Below are 19,936 nucleotides of genomic sequence, written 5' to 3'. Positions count from 1 at the left end.
GGCCTACAGCCTTTCAGCTGTAAAGACAGCATCTCTATATGGTTTTTGCTTTTCTTTATAGAAGCAAGTTATCCTTCAAAGATAATCAGCACCTAAATGAGTTTCCATGGACAATTCTGAATGTGCTTTATTAAATTTAATAGCTCCTGTTAACAAAAATCATTATGAATAAAAAGCAAAAAAAAATTTGTATATAAATTACAATACCAATATTGGTAAAGACAAGAAAAATTCTATTCTGTTTCACTAATGCACATCAGGCCTTTATCAGATCTTTCTCAGTTTACCTCTGCAGTGCGTTTAGAGCTTAAATATTAAAAAGGAGACAGTTCAGTTATTAGCATTAGATCGACTCATTTAGGAGATGATTTTCACAACACTAATGACTGTTCCTGATATATTTATGCCTAAAAAATTCAAGATAAAAGGTAAAAGTATTACGTAAACTGCTTCAGACTGAATGCACTTTGTGCTGTGGAATCATTCACCTCTGCTTCCAAATGTGTGATCGACGTGGCTTTTGAAACCTGGGCCTTAGTCGCGATAACAACAGGATATTGTCAAAGGAGCCAGATGGTCCAGGGTAGCCTGCTAGCATCATTAGTGATTTTTCAAAACTAAGTTTTCCATCTAGAAGAACCTCTTAACAATTGTGCATGTGTTCATAGATATGAAACAAACAGACAAAAACTTCTTCACACCAACGATTGGATAGAAGTCCCAATGATTTTCTAGCCTAACAAAGTCACGAGATGATTATTTCTGTCGCCTCCCTTTATTAAAGACCCATGCTAGCAAATTGTCCTTCAGCAACTTGAAAGGCAACCAATGTTCTTTTAAAATAGTAATTTATTTCTTATTTAAAGTTTAAGAGGTAGGGCCCAACTCCCATCCTATATAGGCCTGTCGGAGTTCTCAGCAGGATTCTTATCCTATGCAATCTGGTAATAATAGATCTCTCATTCTTGTTTATTTTAGGAGCTCTCCCCACAAGCCGGGACTCACAGCATCCGTGTACTTAGATCAAGATACTGTACGTAGAGCGTGCTGTTGCAAATACAGCACATGACTGAAGGAGTTAGTTTATGGCCACATGACTATAAAATGGCAAGTCAGATGGATGTCTTAGGTGTCATCCAACATCTTGGGCTGCGACGACCTTCTGGCTGTGATATTAAAATAGAAAAACCTTTGCAGAGTGTTAACCTATCATTACACAGACTAAATGGCATGGCACTGCAGCCGAATTAGCAGTGTAGCATGCATCTATAAAGCAGAATTAGCACCACTGCTTCTTTTTTATTATTAGTTTGTGTTTCTAGAAAGGTGTGACCTTATCCGTAGGGTTGTGTTCATTTATGCCCATCTACAAAGGATTTAATTATGTTCTTTTAGCTCTTTACACGGAGGAAATTGAAAACGGCCGCTTCAAAATTAAAAATGTTAACGAAATTAGTGAGCAGAATATTTACTCCATTACCCTTCTTTTTTTCAGAGATAAAGCATGGAAACACGTTTAAGTAAATAAGGCTTAACATTTTCAGAAGAGAAATTCCGGGCAAGGAAATTCGGAATAGTTTTCCTTTCCTCTTTCCCACACGTATTCTGCAAGTTTCTCTGGTTTTCCTGGGCAGAACGAGTTAAGGGCAAAGTGTATTAATCCTGTACAGTTCTTGACAATTACACGACATTAGCATAAGCAGCCAGAAAATATCGACTTACATCGGAGGAAGGTGATTCGACAATGATGCCAAACCCTAGGATGTGGTTCTCCCCGGAGGGCGTGTGCTCAGTTGCGGGGAGACCGGGATTCTCGGCGGCCACTGTCGTCTTCTTCTCGGATTCTAACACACCGGGCTTCTGTTTCACAGTGAGAGGTTCAGCGGTCTTGGGGGCCACTTTTTTCTTTTTATTTCTCTTGCGTGAGACAGCAGTTCGCTGGGAGCAGATAAGGGAAAGTGGGGGTTGTTGTCGGTTTGGGGTTCCAACTGTGAACAACAAACAAAAATACGGTACAGGCACTTGTGTCTAACTTAGGAAAACGTATCACCTGTCTGTCTACTTGCTCCAAAACCGAGGCTGAAACGGCGAGGCACACCAAAATCAACCTTGCGCTGGACCTGCCGGTTACCAGATACCAGCTCAAGCACCTTAAAGCTCGACAGGCAGGGAAACCCAAGAGAAAACTCTGCTCCAAAGGCTGGCGAATACTCACACTGCACCGCCACCACTGGGGTCAACGGGAGGGAAGGGTTAGGAGCTACGAGAAAACACTGAAGCGTGATTTTACGCATCGTATGACATTTTTAAGTGACTGAGAACTCTGGGACTTAAACCGAGGTGTAGGCATCCATGCTTCCTGGCAACCGCAGGAATATTCCAGCTGTCACCTGAGGTTACACTAAGCAGTAACCAGCAATCTACAGGTGCCCAAGCTGACAGAGACGGCGCAAGGACGATTATGTGGGCAAGGTGGCTCAAAAGACTCACTCGGGAATGACGGGGACGCCTGCGCCAGTGAGCACGAGGGCCGAGCCTGCCGGTCAGTTACAGCCCAGTGACTGCTGCCGCGCAAACCCCCACCGTCCGCACACTGACCGGCTCCGCACGCTGCGGGATGCCCACCAGGCTGTTTTCCCCAGACCTCAGGCTTCTGTAGCTGAAGAGTAGGGAGACTGTAATTCTGTACAAGGGAAGCCAGTCAGTAAGATCCAGAAATGGTGTGAGTTCCAAAGACAAAGAGCACCGATCAAGGACTGAGTGCTAATACTGACTGTGCACCTGAGGAAATCAGGGCTGGTAATTATAGTTTTCACAGATGCCCTTTGAGAAGGAATGTTTGTTAACCATTTAAAAATCCTCTGATGGAAAGTTTAATGGGAAAATACGGCATTATTACTTAAAGCTTCATATGTTAATACGGCTTACTAAACATGACCGCAGGACACAGGTGCTCTTCTACAGAAACACACCACTAAATACAAGCTCTTTACATGCACAGAGTACAGGTCACTGCCTGTCAGGCTGCAAATAAAGAATATTGATACTCTGAACTTGATATCTGTCTCTCCGGACTGGACAGACATTTATAAATATTAGGAACAAACCCCTTACGCTGCAAATGAGCACTGCCAGGCTCTTTAACCACCTGTGCAGGAATTAGCCTAGCTCCCTGGTTCTCCACCTTGGCTACACATTAGAATCACCCTGGAGCTAAAAAATAAGAAAAAAAGAAGCCAGTGTCTCAGCCTCACCCCAGACTAATTTGAATTGGAATTTCCAAGGGTGATGACTGGGCACTGGGAATTTTTTTTTTTTTTCAAAAGCTCCTTGAGTGATTCTTACAAGCCAGACTGGAACTTTTCTCTGTTCTACCCGAGGCTAGGCCACCGTCCCCGAAGTCAGATATCCTACGGAAGCAATTATCAACGGTCTAGGACTCAAGCCTCTCCAAGCCTCACTTTTCAAAATTAAAAGAGAAAACGTTTTAGCATAAATAACGCAGGGGTTTCGGAGTTTTCCCCCTCCTTCTGCAAGTCCAGGCAGAGCCATCGTCTCTTGCATCCAAATCTCATTGCTTGATCTTATTCCCTGCCTCCTCCCTAAAGTCAAGATGAAACTTTCTAAACAGGAGTCAAACCTACGATTTATAGGCAATAAACCTTAGGTAAATCTCCCCACTCAACACAAATTCTTAAGTTTAAGAAAATTAAAGAAGAGTAATTTATTCAGTTTATCCTACAGCTTTGGAGTCATTTACCGCCCTAATCTGCAAAGGTCCAGAAAAGAAAACAGGGTGACATGGTGGCATTTACTTAATAGATTCTAAAACGGCTTCAGTCAAGGATTTAAATGGTTGCAATTTGTAGTTTGCCATTTCAGTAGTAAGGAGCTTAAGTAACAAAACAGATCATTACATTTCATAGGCATATTTTCTTAAGTGCTAACAAATTCTCCCTCTGAGGAAAGAATCTGTACATAATGAAGTAACCTTTCTTTCCGGGCTCCTCATTTAGGAGATGTTAACCTTTGCCAGGTTAATAAGCACACAGATTATCCTGGCGGAACAAGGTGAGTTAAACGCTTACCAGTCTGACCAAAATGCTTATTTATTTTTTTCCCTTGGGATAAGACCAAATCTGGCACATAAAATTAGATGCTGCTTTTCAGAAAGCCCTTTGCCCACTTTACTTTCATGTGATCTTGGGCAACTGATGTGTTTTAAGTTTTTTTACATCAAACCACATCACTGAATATTGACATTTTACTAGAATCCACTAAATGGCACTGAGCACGACTTCTGCACGGTGCCCTTTCTGAACACCTTTACAGCAGGGAGGGGGTGGCAGGTGCCAGTCAGATACGACTATGCTGTTTTCCTGCTCAAGGAGCAGCCTTCCCTGAAGGGTGGGAAGGCTGAAAAAAAAAAAGATTTATTATTTTCTGTGCCTGTGACAAAAAAAAGTTCTATCTTTCCCCCCACTAACTGTGGGGACTAGAACACAGAGCCACTTGAATAAGGACCTAGACTTCCAGACCTCTATGGAATGCTCCAGGTCTTTGCAACAACAGTAATGAAACGGGCTTAGGCTCGGATCATGCTTTACAGAGTTCATTTCCATCTACTATCTCATTCTATTTCCAAACAGCCCTGTGAGTTAGATATTAATACTCCAGTTACAGGTGAGAAATCTGAGTTTCAGAGAAGTCACACAAGCTAGGAGAGGAGAAACTGGGACTCTGACCCCAAACTGAAAGTTCACTGCTCTTTAACTTGTCTAACAGGAGTGAGAACCAAAAAAGCATCATGTAAATAAAAAGACAAAACATGAGGTGTCTCTGAACTCCTCTGTCTTGAATGTTGGGGAGAAAAGCCACAAGCAGAGCCCAAGACGAGCGTTTCTTATCAGCTGATGCTCTGGAATCTCCACCAGCAGAGCCCAAGCTTCCAAAGGGATCCTCTGTGCGTCCAGATATGTGGGGCTTCCCTGCCGTCATACAAAGCCCAGGGGGATCTTGTGCAGGAGGCGGGGGGTGTTGAGATGCACGCAGCCCCCCAAACCCAGCACCTCGGGAGGGAAGAGAAGTCATTCTCCCCTTGCTCCCTGATGTGAACCCCTGTGTTGACTCACATTAGGAAAATGAGCTGAAGAACTCTGCCCACCTTGGGGTATCACTCTCTCCGAATTTAATTAGCTTCATGAGTTTAACTGTTAAGTACCAGGAGATCGGGGTGAAATACATGGAGCACGTGCTCGAAAGTATTTAGCAGTATCAGCGGCAAAACATGTGTCTGACTTGCTAAAGGGAAGACGGGAGGCAGGAAAAGCTGAGAAATGGACACTTGAGAAAGCACAGCGAGACAGCCAGGTGGGATGCAGTGAGGGGTCCAAGCCCAACAGCCCAAGTGAACACGTCACACGCGCATGAAAAGCCAGAGGGCTGACCTCCGTACCTGCCTGGATCTGCATTAACTTGCGCATGGTCTTGAGCTCCTGGAGAATGGCCTGCAACGTTGACTGGCAGTTACAAGTGCAGCAGCTCGGCCCCACTGACGGATTCATGGCTGGAAGCTCTCCTAAGCATGAAAGAAAAGAATGGCGGACGCCAGGCAACAGCGAAGTTAAGAGGGGAAAAACAAGGGGGAGGGTGTCTGGATGGGATTCTGAAGCCTGTGCAGTTATTGTGAAACCTGTGCCCGAGGAAAAGCTACCCAGTAATTTTCACAACCTGAATTTTGGGGCTGACTTGATCTAATTATCCGGGGTCTCCGTCGTAAGGGCCGTGCTGTTCCCGCACGCACACGCTTCGCCATCACGGCAGGCCTCCCTCCATCCGCCAGTTCATCTCAGATAACAATACATCACAATTCACGAAAAACACTCACGCTACTCTGCACAGAAAATAGCTCTGAGAACAGCCTTGCCAAAAAAACTCCCCAAAACCTCAAAACGTAGCTGCTTACGTCCTGAGAGTTCATATTAAGAATGAAATGTGTCTAATTATTAAAGTAATAGTTTTAGCATTAATTGTGTTATTCCAAAAATTAAGAAGTGTTAATATATTAAACTTTCAGAACACTCTCTGGGGGGTGGGGTATAGCTCAGTGGTAGAGCTTAGCATGCATAAGGTCCTGGGTTCAATCCCCAGTCCCTCCATTAAGAAATAAACCTAATTACCCTCCAACCAAAAAAAAGAAAAAGAGCACTCTCTGGATGTGATGTGCTTGGGTGGGGAAAAGCGGAGGAAGCAGGGGGGTCTGGGAGGATACACTTGAACTTAAGAGGTTGGAGGGCGCGGGTGTGTTGGATTTTCTCCAGCTTAATAAAGGAGATCCTCCGTCTTTTTCCCATTACCATTTCTTCAATTTCACTTTAGTCTCTTTCTCACTGTTTAATATATCTTTTCCATAATAAAACTATCCTATTCTGTTTCCCTTATGTGTAAACAAACATCTCCCTATCATCCTTGGAATAAAATGGGACAATGGGAAATCACTCTTTCAGTGCAGCTCTCTCTAGCCTTGGTGCCCAGCCCTACTACCTTAAAGTGGACCAGGACAAGGAGACTGCTATCACCTAGGTTTTTCAAAGATGGAAGAAGTATTAAATTCTACACTTTTAGTCCAATGGCATCTTTTACTACACATTAAATACAATTTAAATCCTGCAATGTGCATTATTTGTGGACACTATCAAAAGACTGAACACAGCAAAACCATGAAATACTTAAAGATAACTTAATGTTTGGAGCAGCACAATTATTTACATTCAAAGTTGCAGCAAACTGAGATGTCACAACTTTAAAACTGCAAATAATTTCAATGAGACAGATACCAAAGTTGTCACGGTTCAATATAATGCATCTCTTTTGAAAATACATGAGCAATCAACATAAACAGATCTATTTTTCAATGAATATGGAGGAATTTAGGCTTGCAACTTTTACCGTTAATCACATTTTCCAAAGTACATCCACCAAGCTTGCTGTGCCCTGGAAGACAGAACATTGTTCACCCAACACTTTCTGATGTGGGGCTTACTAACTTCAGACAGGCCTAAGGGCATTTTATTTCTCTCATTATTTCTTCCACCGCAGGAGAGCTAGGAGGGCCTTACAGAATATTCCTAGTCACTATTCTCGGTCTATCTTCATCATTTTTAGAGGACAAAACCAACCCTTTTCAGCTTGCTATAAATCATTTTCTAATTTTAAAGAGATGCCTTTTTATTTTTATGGAGGAGCCTTTAAAGAGCCATCTCCTTCTAACCTGGACACACGCCAGCGTTGAATCTGATACTGGCTTATGTAATATTAAAAGAAAGAGAAGACACCATGCCATCTCTTGGGGTCCCTCCCTGTCTCATCAGCAGTGGCTCAGGAGGGCTCTTCATCCCTCTGAACTGGTTACTGCAAACTCTGGTTTAAAAAAAATAAAATCACAATAGTTCTCTTTTTCTTGAAGGACAGTGAATGGGAAAAAACAAATCCTTAACTTTTCAAGGACACCAAAGATGCATTCTTGCTTTCTTCTTGTTCTCTTTGTGAAAACCACAGATCTGCACATCTGTACATTAATTTCTAGAACAAGTAACATCCCATGTCACTGGAGGGAAAATTAATGTGACTGGAGAAGTCATTGAGTTTTTTCTTACGTTTTGGAAAAAAAAAAATTGCCGTTTGATTTTTTACCCTAAAATTAGGAATTTAAATTAAGGAAATTTTACTTTAAAGGAATAATTTTCAACCCGAGTAAAGCCAGTTATAAAATATGGATCATCTGGTTCGGTAGCTTGAATGGGAGGCCAAAGTGAAGGTGCCACTTGGGGGCTGAGTTATCAGTCCTCCCGCTGACTCCTCAGATAATGAAGAAAGCGCAGGACTAGGCATTAGTACGAGGGGATGTATTAATAATACACCGCATGACCAGGAAGCTGTCTTTTAATGACAGAGGGAAGCTCTTTCTGCCCTAATGTTCAGTCTTTTGTAACAATAATACCCATATATTGGCAAATGATGGCTTTAGCTTCTTAAAGGGCTAAAATCTCTACAAAGAAACTATCACATCTAATGGAGAACCCCCAGTCTTTGCTGCTTCTCAATCCTGTTTTTTTTTTAATACTTGTCAACTTTGTCCTTTATTCCTTTATGTCTTTTAATACAACTCAGCTAAGTCAAGTGATGAAGGGAGAGCTTAATACATTGAACTGAAGGAACATACTGACTATTCAGAAATGAAATGCATCCAGACCACTGCCTCTGAAAGCCCTCCGCACGTCTGATGACCGTACCGTTGGCGCTCCCTGTGGTGTGGGGCTGGCTCTGGAAGGTTCTAGAGCGGGTGCCGTACTGCCCTGAGAAGTGCCCGCTCTGGGGCGGTAACTCATTCCAGGCACCACGGGAAGGCGGGTGGAGGCTCTGCGGGGCCTCAGCGGAGTTCAGGCGCGGGGGCCAGACTGAACCCAAATCCTGGGGTTCTTCTTTCAGCTTCTCCCCCTCCTTGCCCACACGCTGATACGTCCTCCCAGTGCTGTCATTCAGTAATCTTCTCATTCCTGTAATTTGTTTTTTAATTTCCATGCTTTCATCTCCTAATGGAAACAGGGCCACAGATATCACTGTCAATTAGCGAGAGAAAAAAATAATCCACTACCAAAAAAAAAAAACAACAAAAAAACCCCCAAAACTGCCACCCCTTCTTTGGAAATGGAAATGATTACTGATTCCAGATGCAAGCTTCTAAGATTCCTCTTCCCTCAGGGGATTATTTTGTTTTTGAACCAAGGTATCTGTACTGCACTGGGGGGTACTTAAATATCACCTAAAGATGACTTCAAAATTATGCAGATATAAAATATTTTCTATAAACAAGAATATTGGAGGATGCTGAGGTCTATAAGAAGCTATTTCAAACATACTATCTTCTTAAATTGTCATCAGCCAGTATCTTCACAAAGATTAAGAAAAGTAGATTTTTTTTCCCCTCTAATCTGGGTATTAAAATAAAAGTCTAACGCTAGGGCATGTATACACACTCATACAGTCACTCAACTAAAAACGTTTGAAATTTCACTAAGAGAAAAGGAAAAGGCCCACAGAAAGGATCTTTTAGGAAAAACACAGCTCTTGCAGATAAATCTAGCACATTTAATACAATTATGTTTTAATATATTCAGCATCGTTATTAGCCAGATTTCTCTGTAGCACTGGTAACCACACCATGAGTGTAAGGATTTTGCGTGGTCAAGGTAGATATTCAGCCAATTAATATATGAATACATCACTGAATATAAGGGAACTTTTATATACTGTCCTGAAACAAGTACCTTCAATTTTTAAAATGACAACAAAAATATTGTCTTTAATATCTAACATGAGCAAACACAGAAATAACACAATTTCCAAATGTACAATACTGCTCTGCGTGGGCATATGGTTGAGAGGAGAAATATTTTAATTTGTAATAAAACTCTTTACTTCCAACACCTGTGAAAAAGACAACATCAAATCGTAAATCATGTTCCAGAGTTTATGAGAATGAATGACCAAGCACAACTTAAGTAATGCGGAGCCAGCAAAATTTACAACTTTCTCAAAATGTCTGGGGAACAGGGTGTGTCTGGAAGAGGTCCTGGAGGAATTCTGAAAGACAAATCTATAAGCCGTTGTGGCTGGTGTTAGTTTCCGCATCCAAACATACCCTTCCCCGGCTGGCTTCACAGCACAGTCTGGGCAAAGGAGAAGCTCCTTTCCTGCAGGGTTTTTAGCCTTGATCTTCCAGATCAGGGAAGTTGCACATGCATCTAAGGCTGCAGCACACTGATCTCAGCTGGCACTGGTTGGTGGCTGCCACTCCCCCGGTCCTGGCTCCCTGGAGAGAGCTGCGCAGCCGAGCCAGGCGGAGGCAGGCTTGCTGCCTCGTTCTTGAGCCAGTGCCAGCTTACTCTCCACGCGAACCCTGACACGTCACACGAAAGGGATACTCTCTTCTCACGGGTTCCACCTCTGCTCCGGAGATTGAATTCTATGATAAAGTGCTGTCTTCAGTGGGGGAAAAAGTCATGCGGATCCTGGAACTTTCTACAAGCAAATCTGCTTTGTCATGACCCGAGCGCCACGGTCCTAGATCTTGCATGTCTGCAAATGACCAGACTGCACCTACAATGTGAATCCTGCAGACTTTTCCACGTGGAAGACCAGGATCCTAAGTCGAGGAAAGGGGGGCAAGCACAAAGGGGGATTTTGGCTGTGGGCGCCCCTGTGGCGTTCAGAAACATTTCTTTCAAAATCAAAACTAGAAACAAGCAAGGATAACAGATCAGGACCCGGGACCAAGGAGCAAGAGCCAGGGGGCTGTGAGGGACAGCAGAGTGGACTGACTTCACTCGGGAGAGCACTTGCCGTCTATCTGACTCAAGGCATCCGAAAGGACAGCGAGTAGAGACAACTGCAGGGGTCAAGGGGAGGGAGACATCGGGGAGCTTCTTAGAGGAGGCAGGCTGGGCATCCCCAGAGGTCAGGGGAGGTGTAGGGGTGGTCTCTGGGGCCACTGAATTATCCTTCCTTTAGCCAAAGAGGTCGGGAGCAGCCCTGGCCGTACCACCTAGGGGAAGAGGTCCTGGAACCAGATCCCACACACGGGCAACAATGGGCCCTGCAGAGATGGGGGAAGCGTTCCCTCGTACATTTGGGACAGATGGAGCGAAGGGTCAGGGGTGAGACCTAACGACTAAAAGTGGGGACAACAGAAGAGGCTGAGCAATCAGGATACACTGGGATGGAGTGGGTGCCGGTCACAGAGGCTCAGACCGTGGGCGCTGGGGTGGGTCTGCGGACAGGCTGGGGCTAGGGCTCCCGGGATCTGGACTCGCTTCCCAACTGCACTGACTTGCTACTTGATACGAGGCAAGCCACCTGCTAGGCTCCAACTTCAGCTTCCTGAACCGTAAAATGAATGCTGAACCTGACCTTGCTCAGCACAAGCCCAGGGAGATGCAGAGCTATCTAGGAGGGCTGCAGGTTTTCTCGTTACTAGGATGTTCACCGGGCACCGAATGCCTCTGAAGGTCACGTGTGTCCTTGTCAGAAAGAGTGGGCTTATTCTGACTGTCACAGTGAAGCCTAAGTTCTCTGATTCAAAAAAAAAAAAAAGTGTGTGGCGGGGGGCAGGAAGTATTAAGAGATTGAGATTTGACCATTTGCATTAGTTGACCTCTATTTGTCTGTCCAGTTCTAATGAGTCAATGGCTCCTGGTGGCAGGAAAAAGAGGCTCTAAGACAATGATTCTGTGAGGAAACCCGCGCACTTCCCCGACTCCTTTTCCAAACGAACTATACCTTTGCTCGCAGTAACTCCAAGGGGCTGGATCTTAAGAAAAAGAAATCTTACTAACACGGATCCCTGCCACGTGGCTGCCTTATACGTAAAACAACCTTAAATGAAAACGTTTCGAGTGCTTAGTAACTGTACTCCTTGGACAAGGTCTACAAAGAATGCAGGCTGGATTCTTCCCTTTGCTGAATTTCGACTCTGTGAAACCACTTTCCTTCACATGAGAATTTATACGATCCCTACAGAGTCCTGCAACACTGAAGTCATCATGCAGGATCTCCTTTAACTTGGCCCGGAGAGAAAGATGTGCGAGGCAGAACAGGATTATTCAGGGTTTGGGTTAGTAAGAGAAAAAAGGCGGTAATGCCCAAACCCAGGGTACTGAGGTGTCACCTCTGATGCCCTCTTTTCACAAAGACTCACAAAGATCAGTTACCATCTCTCTGCCCTAAAAATTAACTTGTGTTGATGTATATATAGTAGGCACTCGATACACCTTTCTTAAGTAAATGAAAGACATGTCTTAGCAAAACCAGAATGCTGTCCAGTAAACTTACAGATGGCACTAAGGTTATAAACAAACAATATAATAGGATGGAGTGAAAGTCACCAGAAATAAATTATTCAAGACACACTTATCAAGCATCTCCTAGGCTCCAGAGCTACAAAGATCATCTGGAACAAACTGAAAGTCCCCCCACACTCCCACCCCACCCTGCCAAATCTCTCAATGTCTTTTACCCAAATCCCTTTTTTATTGGTTGGTTATTCTGAAAAAGGGTCCTGATTTTCCCCAGCCTGCTGCCCCTACATGTCTTTTAACTGTGTGACCCCGGAACTCCAGCTAGCAGATGGCCCTCCAGCTCCCTGCATGAAAGTTACTCATCTCCCATTCCCTTGGGGCGGGGAAAGGTGGCTCCCCCAAACATCACTCTTCCTGCCCCAGGCAGAAGCTCACTGTTGTTTGAGTTGATGCCACCAGCTGTACCACCTTCCATCCTTCCTGAGAGGCAGTCTGCATGCTGGCAGTTTATGACTCATAAAGAGGAGGGGCAGGTGATGAAGTTGAAACGTATAGTCGGGTCCTCCTTACGTGCCAGGTTAAGGAAGAATGTCGCACTGGAGATGCTAGGTTATTACTCTGAGTAATTTAAAATTCATTATCTCCTTTAATATAAGAATGATAAATAATCAGATCTACCCTTTAGACAAAGAAATCTGGCAAAACTATGGTGAGAGTGGTGTGGGGAGGGGAAATCAGCTAGCCAGTTATTGATAAAGACTATAGGAATGGCTGTGACAGTCTGTACCAGGATTTGGGGGACAGGAATGGAGAGAGAAGATGGAGAGAGAGAGAGTGCAGAAGTTTCACCAAACAGACTTGGTGAGTCACTGGATGCAGGGATGGGGATAGGGGTGCTAAAGAGAATCAATTAAGGGTAACTCCAAGGTTTCCCGCTTGGGTGACTGAATGCATGCTAATGCCAGTCAAAGAATTAGAAGGTTGCAGGGAAGAGGGGTACAATGAGCCTAATTTTAACAAAGAAAATAACATACAAATACATACAAATAAAGGTATTTGGGAATGCAGCTGCAGTTATATCAAGTTGACGAAGAAGCGGTTCTCCTGAACGATTCTGGTAGTAGCAGCGGCCACCATTACCACCAGTAGTAGCTGGCCCCCTGGACTGAGCCAGCCCCCGGGGTTCACTAACAATGCAAGGACATCTTATATGGAGATATCAGATTTCCTATTACTCTAACATGTAGAGAGCTCAAAATCCTTAGCTCACCATTAGAAGAGCTCTGACCTCATTTGTTTCCAAGCTGGTAAAGTGAGTCCACCTCTTCTCCCGGACTCCCTGTCCCCGGGGCACACAGCAGTCACTGCAGTCAGAACCGCGTGTCCCCAACTCTTTCTGCTCCCTGACCCACTGTCAGGTCCATCCCCAGCGTGCCACTCCGACAGAAGGACTGACAGACACTTAAAGCCCCGAGGGACAGTCCTCCGCTACTCTCAGTACTGGACATGATAGTGTCATGTCCAGTTCTGCCCTGTTTTAAAAAGGCTGCCAAGAAACTTGAGATCATGAAAAAAGAAAACAAAAAAAGCTGAAAGGAATGAGGGAAGGGCAGAGAAGCTGGGTTGTTTTGCGGAGGAAGAAAAGGCTGTTGAGTGACTTAGCCATCCTCAAATACACCACGGGTTTCGATGGACACTGTTCTTTACTAAACAAGGAAAAAGTGGACTCAAACTGTAGCTTCCAGGCAGGAGGCTGGGCAACATTATGGTCTAAAGAGCTGACCCTTCCAGGTTCCGAGTACGAGAAACAGAGGAGAAGCATCTGAGAAAATGTGCAGAGGAAGTGACAGTCAGGATGCTTTTCCGCTGGGGATGCTGAAAAAGTTCTGGAAACAGTGGTGACGGTGGCATGTCACTGTGAATATACTCAAAAAAAAAAAAAAAGCTTGAAAACTTGCACTTTTCAGGCAATGACATGTTAAAATAAACAGAAAAAAAGTTGAGTTTAGGCATGAGAAATACTGAGATGACCAGGATCTCTCACACACTAGCGGGAGCCGGCACGCAGCCTTGCTGCAGAGAGACTGAACCACGGCCCGTCGAGTGACAGCCATGAGAGAAAGGACAGGAAAAGGGGCGCAGGGTTCACCAGGTTGACCCTGCACTCTCTTCACAACTCTCAACAAGTGAGTCCAAGAGCAGAAGCTCTGCAGCAGACTCTGCTCTGAGAAGACCTGAGGTTGGCACCGTCACTCCAAGCCCGTACTCATTTGGAGATGCTATCAAGGTCCCAACTGGCTGTCCCCAGGGACAACAGCCATGTGTACAAGGGACATGCAAGACTGGGACTCTCTCTCAGCAAAAATGGTCTGAAAAGCATTAGTTTCTTAGACCACAGTGATGGTTGCCAAGTGAGCCCTTTCCTCCAATGCAATCTAAAGTGGAACCCAGCACCCCCAACCCCCTACATACAAATAAAGAGGAGCTGAGCTCTACTGAAGAGAATGTGCCAGAACCTGCAATCCTGAAACAGGCCCTGGAGTCCGTTCGGGAGCCCCAGGGGCGCCGCACAACAGAGCCTAACTGCCACCGGGAAGGAAGGAGGCAAAGCCGTGGCTGGAGAAGCCCTGAACTGGTGGAATCAAGTGCCTCCACTGGGCGGAGTTAACCCTACGTCGGCGGCCACGCGTCGGAGGACCCCATTCAACTGAAGGCTACAGGGGAACATAAGTAAGCAGCCCAAAGCCCCTGTGGCATTTTCATTTAAAGGACAGCGAGGTCCCTTTCAAATCTGTTTGGATGGTATCAGGTTCCCTCATCCGTTCAGTAGTATCTACTGTACTACTGCTCAATACGAGACACCGTGGGACCGAAGAGAGGAAAAGAGAAGAGACGTAACAGCCCCTCCCCGCCAGGAGCTCGCAGCCTAGCAACGGACACAGACGGACGCACAGGGCCTCGCCCCGAACCAGGGGCGGGCATCTCCCCGCGCCGCAGCCGGGGCGGGAGGCTGGAGCGCTTCGTCATCAAGGCCGCGGAAGGGAAGCCGGGGCAGGGCCCAAGACGGAATGCCACAGGCCCTCGCTGGAAAACGGGCCTTCAAAGCAGAAAGGACAGAAAGGGGTTGAGACGGGAAAGAAGGGTCAAGGGAGCGGAGAAGTACCAGGGGATGAATCAAAATGGGCAGTCAGGCTGCTTCTCAAACGTGTCCCGCAAAGAACCCCGACAGACAGTGGGGAAAACACCTGGCAGCCTGGGGGCGAAGTCCTAAAAGGGGGCTAAGCAACAATTGTCTCTGATGTCTTCATGTTTTATCTTACAGAATAAATGCAAATGTACTCTGCTCCCCACCCACCGAGACGAGCGGATCCACGCAGCCCGCGGAACCGCACTGGGCCTATCCCAGAACCATCCCAGAACCATCCCAGAATCCACAGGTTGGTGTGGCTTGTCAACGTCCCGCGCTACGTAATCGCTAGCGTGACTGAACAGACTAAACCAAGGGGGTGGACGCAGGAGAAACACCCTGGATGCTGCATCAATTACAAGTGGTTCAGGCATTGAGAGGAAGGGGTCGTTCTGAACTGGCAGGATTATAACCAGCTTCCTGAAGGCGGTGAGACATGACCTGGTCAGTAAAAGACGGTCAGCACTTCCATGGGCGCTTTGGGGGAGAGAAGAGGGGACTGCACTGAACACTGACTGAAGGCAGAGAACAAACAAAGTGGGCAACGGTGACTGAGCTGCCTTCCTTGGACCGAACGGACACTGAATGGGCGAAGCAGAAAACACAAGGGCCCTGATGTATTTACCTTCTCCTGAGGATGACGGGACGTCAGTGAAGAGGGTGACATGATACAACTAGAACTACCCATCCAGTGTGGAGAGTTTATCTCCTTACGTCTCCCCCGGGTGTTCTTATAACACGGACAACTTTTATTTTATAGTAAATATAACATGGCCGCCCAGTCGAATGTTCCTTCATCAGACGCGGAGTGTAACTCCAGCCACCACTCAGTGAGCAGGTCAGAAGCCACCAGTTCAAGTAAAGTTCACGAACAATCAAGCCAAAAAGTTAAAGCCCCAAGGACCAGGGAGACGTCTCTTCCAAGTCAATGAAGTTAATGGGCTCGGGACATGCACGTGTAATTCACAGGAGAAGTACACAGCTAAAAATCTCTTAATCTCTCTAACTACTAATGTAATGAAAACTAAACAATGTGAAATTCTTTGTCTGTTATTTGGCAAGGACTAGCGATTCATAAAAGCCCGTTTCTGGTGAAGTTGTAGGTTATGGTCACTCTCTTTCGCTGTTTTGGAGGAAATTCGGAAATTCCATTTGCAGGCATGTCTCCTACGGAAACATTCAGACACACGTCCTACCCATGACACACGAACAGGGACATTCACTGCAGCAACATTTTACTAGTGAGACATTGGGAACAATCCAAACGTCAATCAGTGAGCATTAGATAAGTGAGCTACGGCATATCAGTACAATGAGACTACGGTCAATCTTTACGTGTCTGTAAAGAATGAAATGGACCTTTTTATAGTCATTTGGAATTAAGTCCAGGATAAACTATAAACTCCATGGCAGCCAAGACCACGATTCTTTCCTTCACTACTGGATAATCAGGGCCTAACTGCCTGCCTTAAACTAGGCACTCAACCTGTGTGGAATCAATGGAGATTTGGTTAAGCAAAAAAAGTTACAAAGCACTACACAGCATTATTCCATTTTCCTTTCTGTAACACACCACACACCCACACACACACATGGATTTTTTTTTACACGTATTCTATTGTTACCAGTGGTCATTGCTAGAGAGAGTGACTGGGGTGGATTTTTTTTACTTTACGCCTTGTTTTCAACTTTATAAATTTTAACTTGAAAAAATGGTTTTGAAATGAATATGTATTGCTTTTTCATAAGAAAAAAATAATCTGGAAGAATTATGTTCAGTTTTCTTCCCGTGGGATTGTAAAGCTGGGTATAAGGTGACTGGTATTGGCAGCTTTGGACATTAAAAAAAAAAAATCTTCTCTAAGTCACCCAAGAAAGACAAAGTTGAGAAGGATTGGAAACCAGGTGGTGAGGGACAACAGCCGAAGACAAGCAAGCAAGGAAGGGAGGGGGGTGTATTTTACAAGCCGCTAGGGTACTGACATAAGATTAGTTTCTCTTGATGCTCATTACAAGCCATGTAGTTTTTAAAGGAAACTGGAGGTACTTGAGGTGAAAAGTGCTGAATTTTCCATTTCTGGGGCACTTACTACATACATTCCAGGCCCTCTGGCAAGCACTCTGCCTGTACTTAATCCTGGTTACAAGCTGAGAGGTGTGGATATTGATGAATACATTTTATCCAGGAGAAAACAGAGACTTGGGGTTTAGAAACGAGAGGGCCGCCACGATCCAAGGTCCCTGAGCTTCACCGCTCTGCTAAAAGGCTCAAGGAACTAACTTAGCCGAATGGCAGAAAGGACCCCATTCCCAAAACAGTTGTGCCGTGTGGTGTCCAGGACGCTGCTATGACACGCGCTGGGTGCTGTTTGAACTAGCTACCACCTTAACCACCTGCTTATGTTAATACATGTGGCGGAAACAATGGAATCTTTGTAACAAACTCTCTTCACGGATTCCAATTTAGCTGTGCTGTTTCAAACTAAGAGGAATAGGGCTCAGATATGCTCCTTTAAATTCAGAACATGGTTCACGTGAAACCTGGTAGTTCTACAAAAGCCAAGTGTTAAAAACTTGCAGGGAGCAGTATAAGAATTTATTTGTGTTCCTGCTTTTGTGAAACGTACAGCGGAAGTCTTCGAAGGCTGACAACACACACGGGAAAAATATAACACGGCTGTAGCCCCAGAGCTGCTTCCAAATAATCTTCCTTCCATTGAATGAGGGATAAAACATTCACAATTTACTGTCTGGAAGGAGACAGTCCTTTTGAATATATTTTGAAATGTGGATCCTCTGTGCTACTGTATAGAAAACTCTACGAGAAGTGAACATTGCCCCTCCTACTAGAGACATTAATTTACTTATCTACACCACGGCTTGGTTAAGAACGACCAAGATTAAGACTGGCGATTTTATATGTCTTTGACCATTTAAAATTTTAAAAAATATTCCAAGTTAAATACACGTGCTGTTGTACAGTCTCATCTTCAATGTTAACAATATTAATGATGATGAAAAACAGATCACAGTCACAGTGCCTTTCTCTTCCAAGGATCTCAAGGAACCCTGATAACTTGGGGCCCAGATGCCCCCACAGGCTGGCAGTGCAGCCTTCCCTGAGCGAGGCCAGTGGGAAATCTCTGGGGGTGGGGCAACCACAGCAAAAATCAGCAGCTTCCCAACTTTTCTGACCAAAGTTTCAAGAATTCACCCTTCCCGCACACCGGACACTCTGATCATTTTCTGTTTTATCCTATTTCTTTTATTATCATCACTGTTGTTATTGGGGTAGTTAGTGTTGGTGACAATCTGCTAAACTGATTTCACGACCCACTTACAGGTCACATGGCCACTGCCTTAAATGTTGACGTTTCCTAGGACCCTGGGCGGTCTGCTCCCTCTCTGCCCACTTCCTGGATTCCCCCAGCCTCTCTGCTGGCTCCAGTGACCCCCTGATGTGAGGGCCCTGGCCCTGATCCCACTCTGGGGCTCCAGACTCACAACTGCCCACTGGCCAGCCCCACTTGGATATCTCAAAAGCAACCTTAAAATCATGTCCAAAGATGTATTTTATGACAACTATCCCCAAGCCGTAGTAAACAGCACCCACCCAGCTGTCCAAGCTGGAAACCTGGGCCTCAGCTCCCTTCCCCTCCCTCTCAAGTCCTGGCTCATCATAACTTCTGGATTCACTCCTGAATCCTTCCCCAACCTTCTCCCCACCTTGCTTCCCACCACCACTGACGAGGCTACAGACAAAAGCCTTCAGGGCTGCTCACCTCCGGTCCAGAGTCCAACCTGTAGCCAGGCTGATCTTTCAGAAACACAGACCTAGTTACGTGACCTGCCTCAGTGGGACGCTGGCCACCTGCGGGTGGAGCCTGGCCCTTGCACTGGGGCCCTGGGCGCTGGGCCTCCCTGGCCGGCTTCTCCTGCCTGGCTCTTGTTCTAGATGGTGGCTCTCGGCTCTGACTGCACATGAGAATCAGCTGGACAACTTTTAAAACATACCAGTGCCCAGGCCTCACATCAGGACAATTAAACTCGAATCCATTAGTGACCGAACTAGACGGCCAGAGGGTCCCCAGCTTCAGCTCTAAGGGAGGTCCTCACTTCTCCAGGTGGGCTCTCTTCTGGCCATCACTCCAGCCCCACATTTATCTTTTGGGTCCTTCTCTACTTAAACATCCTCTTCTGAAGGGTAAAATCCCTTCACCCCCCAGGGGAGGCCCCCCTGGTTCTCTGTTCCCAGAATCCTTAATTTCTCCTATCACACCTAGTGGGCGGTCCATGTCCTAGCCTGGCACCAATGGCTACTCAGTAAAGACCTACCAAACGGATACAAACCTATACCAAAAGGAGTGGGCTAATTCTAGGATCAGATATGCCAGGAAGCTACCAGTGAGGAAAGCTGGAGGAAAAAGAGAAAACAAAACCCAAATGTACTACTGGTGTACAAGGCGTAAACCACCATCTGCGACGAACGTTCCCGTTTTGGGGAGGGTTGGGGGGTGGGGCAGCACCGGGGCCTCTGTTCAATCGCGCCTTCTTGTGAAAGCTCCCCCCGAGGGACACGTCTCTTCCTCAGCATCTTCCCAGTTTATCAGAGACGACAGGCAGGGAGGGGTTCCCCCTATTTCTCAAAGGCTGAGCTGCCCAAAGTGACCCACGGAGACCGAGGAGGACGGGCTGGGTCTGGACCAGGCATCTCCATCGGTGGGGACACGGACTCGGAGGAGGCGAGAGCTGACACTCCCGCAGCAGCTCCTTCTCCACCGTATTTCACACGATGCTTATTAAGGTGCCCATTAAAGTCACGCTAGTAATTGAAAAAATTATATATGTGTGGGGAGAGTGAGTTAATGGTAACAGAAGAACCTTTACTTTTGCC

At 45.7% G+C, this 19,936-nt stretch overlaps 1 protein-coding gene and 1 long non-coding RNA gene across 6 annotated transcripts in view; one reads left to right on the top strand and one right to left on the bottom strand.

The window, feature by feature from the left end:
• The window catches only part of BEND7 (BEN domain containing 7), a 74,742-nt gene that overhangs the window by 41,946 nt on the left and 12,860 nt on the right, over window positions 1-19,936 (bottom strand). For all 5 annotated transcript variants that reach the window (XM_072955057.1, XM_072955058.1, XM_072955059.1 and 2 more), the window contains 3 exons: window positions 8,292-8,591; window positions 5,456-5,578; window positions 1,723-1,988 (listed from right to left, as the gene is read on the bottom strand). In XM_072955057.1, coding sequence (XP_072811158.1) covers window positions 1,723-1,988; window positions 5,456-5,578; window positions 8,292-8,591 — 689 coding nt within the window. The remainder of the gene's footprint in view (window positions 1-1,722; window positions 1,989-5,455; window positions 5,579-8,291; window positions 8,592-19,936) is intronic.
• LOC140691519 (uncharacterized) lies at window positions 14,844-16,138 on the top strand. Its single transcript, XR_012067228.1, has 2 exons — window positions 14,844-15,486; window positions 15,803-16,138. It is a non-coding gene; the product is annotated as an uncharacterized lncRNA (long non-coding RNA).

This window comes from Vicugna pacos, chromosome 35 (genome assembly GCF_048564905.1).
Source record: "Vicugna pacos chromosome 35, VicPac4, whole genome shotgun sequence".
Lineage (NCBI taxonomy): Eukaryota > Metazoa > Chordata > Mammalia > Artiodactyla > Camelidae > Vicugna > Vicugna pacos.
Note: the sequence above shows the minus strand (reverse complement) of the source record. Positions and strands in the feature narration are given on the sequence as shown.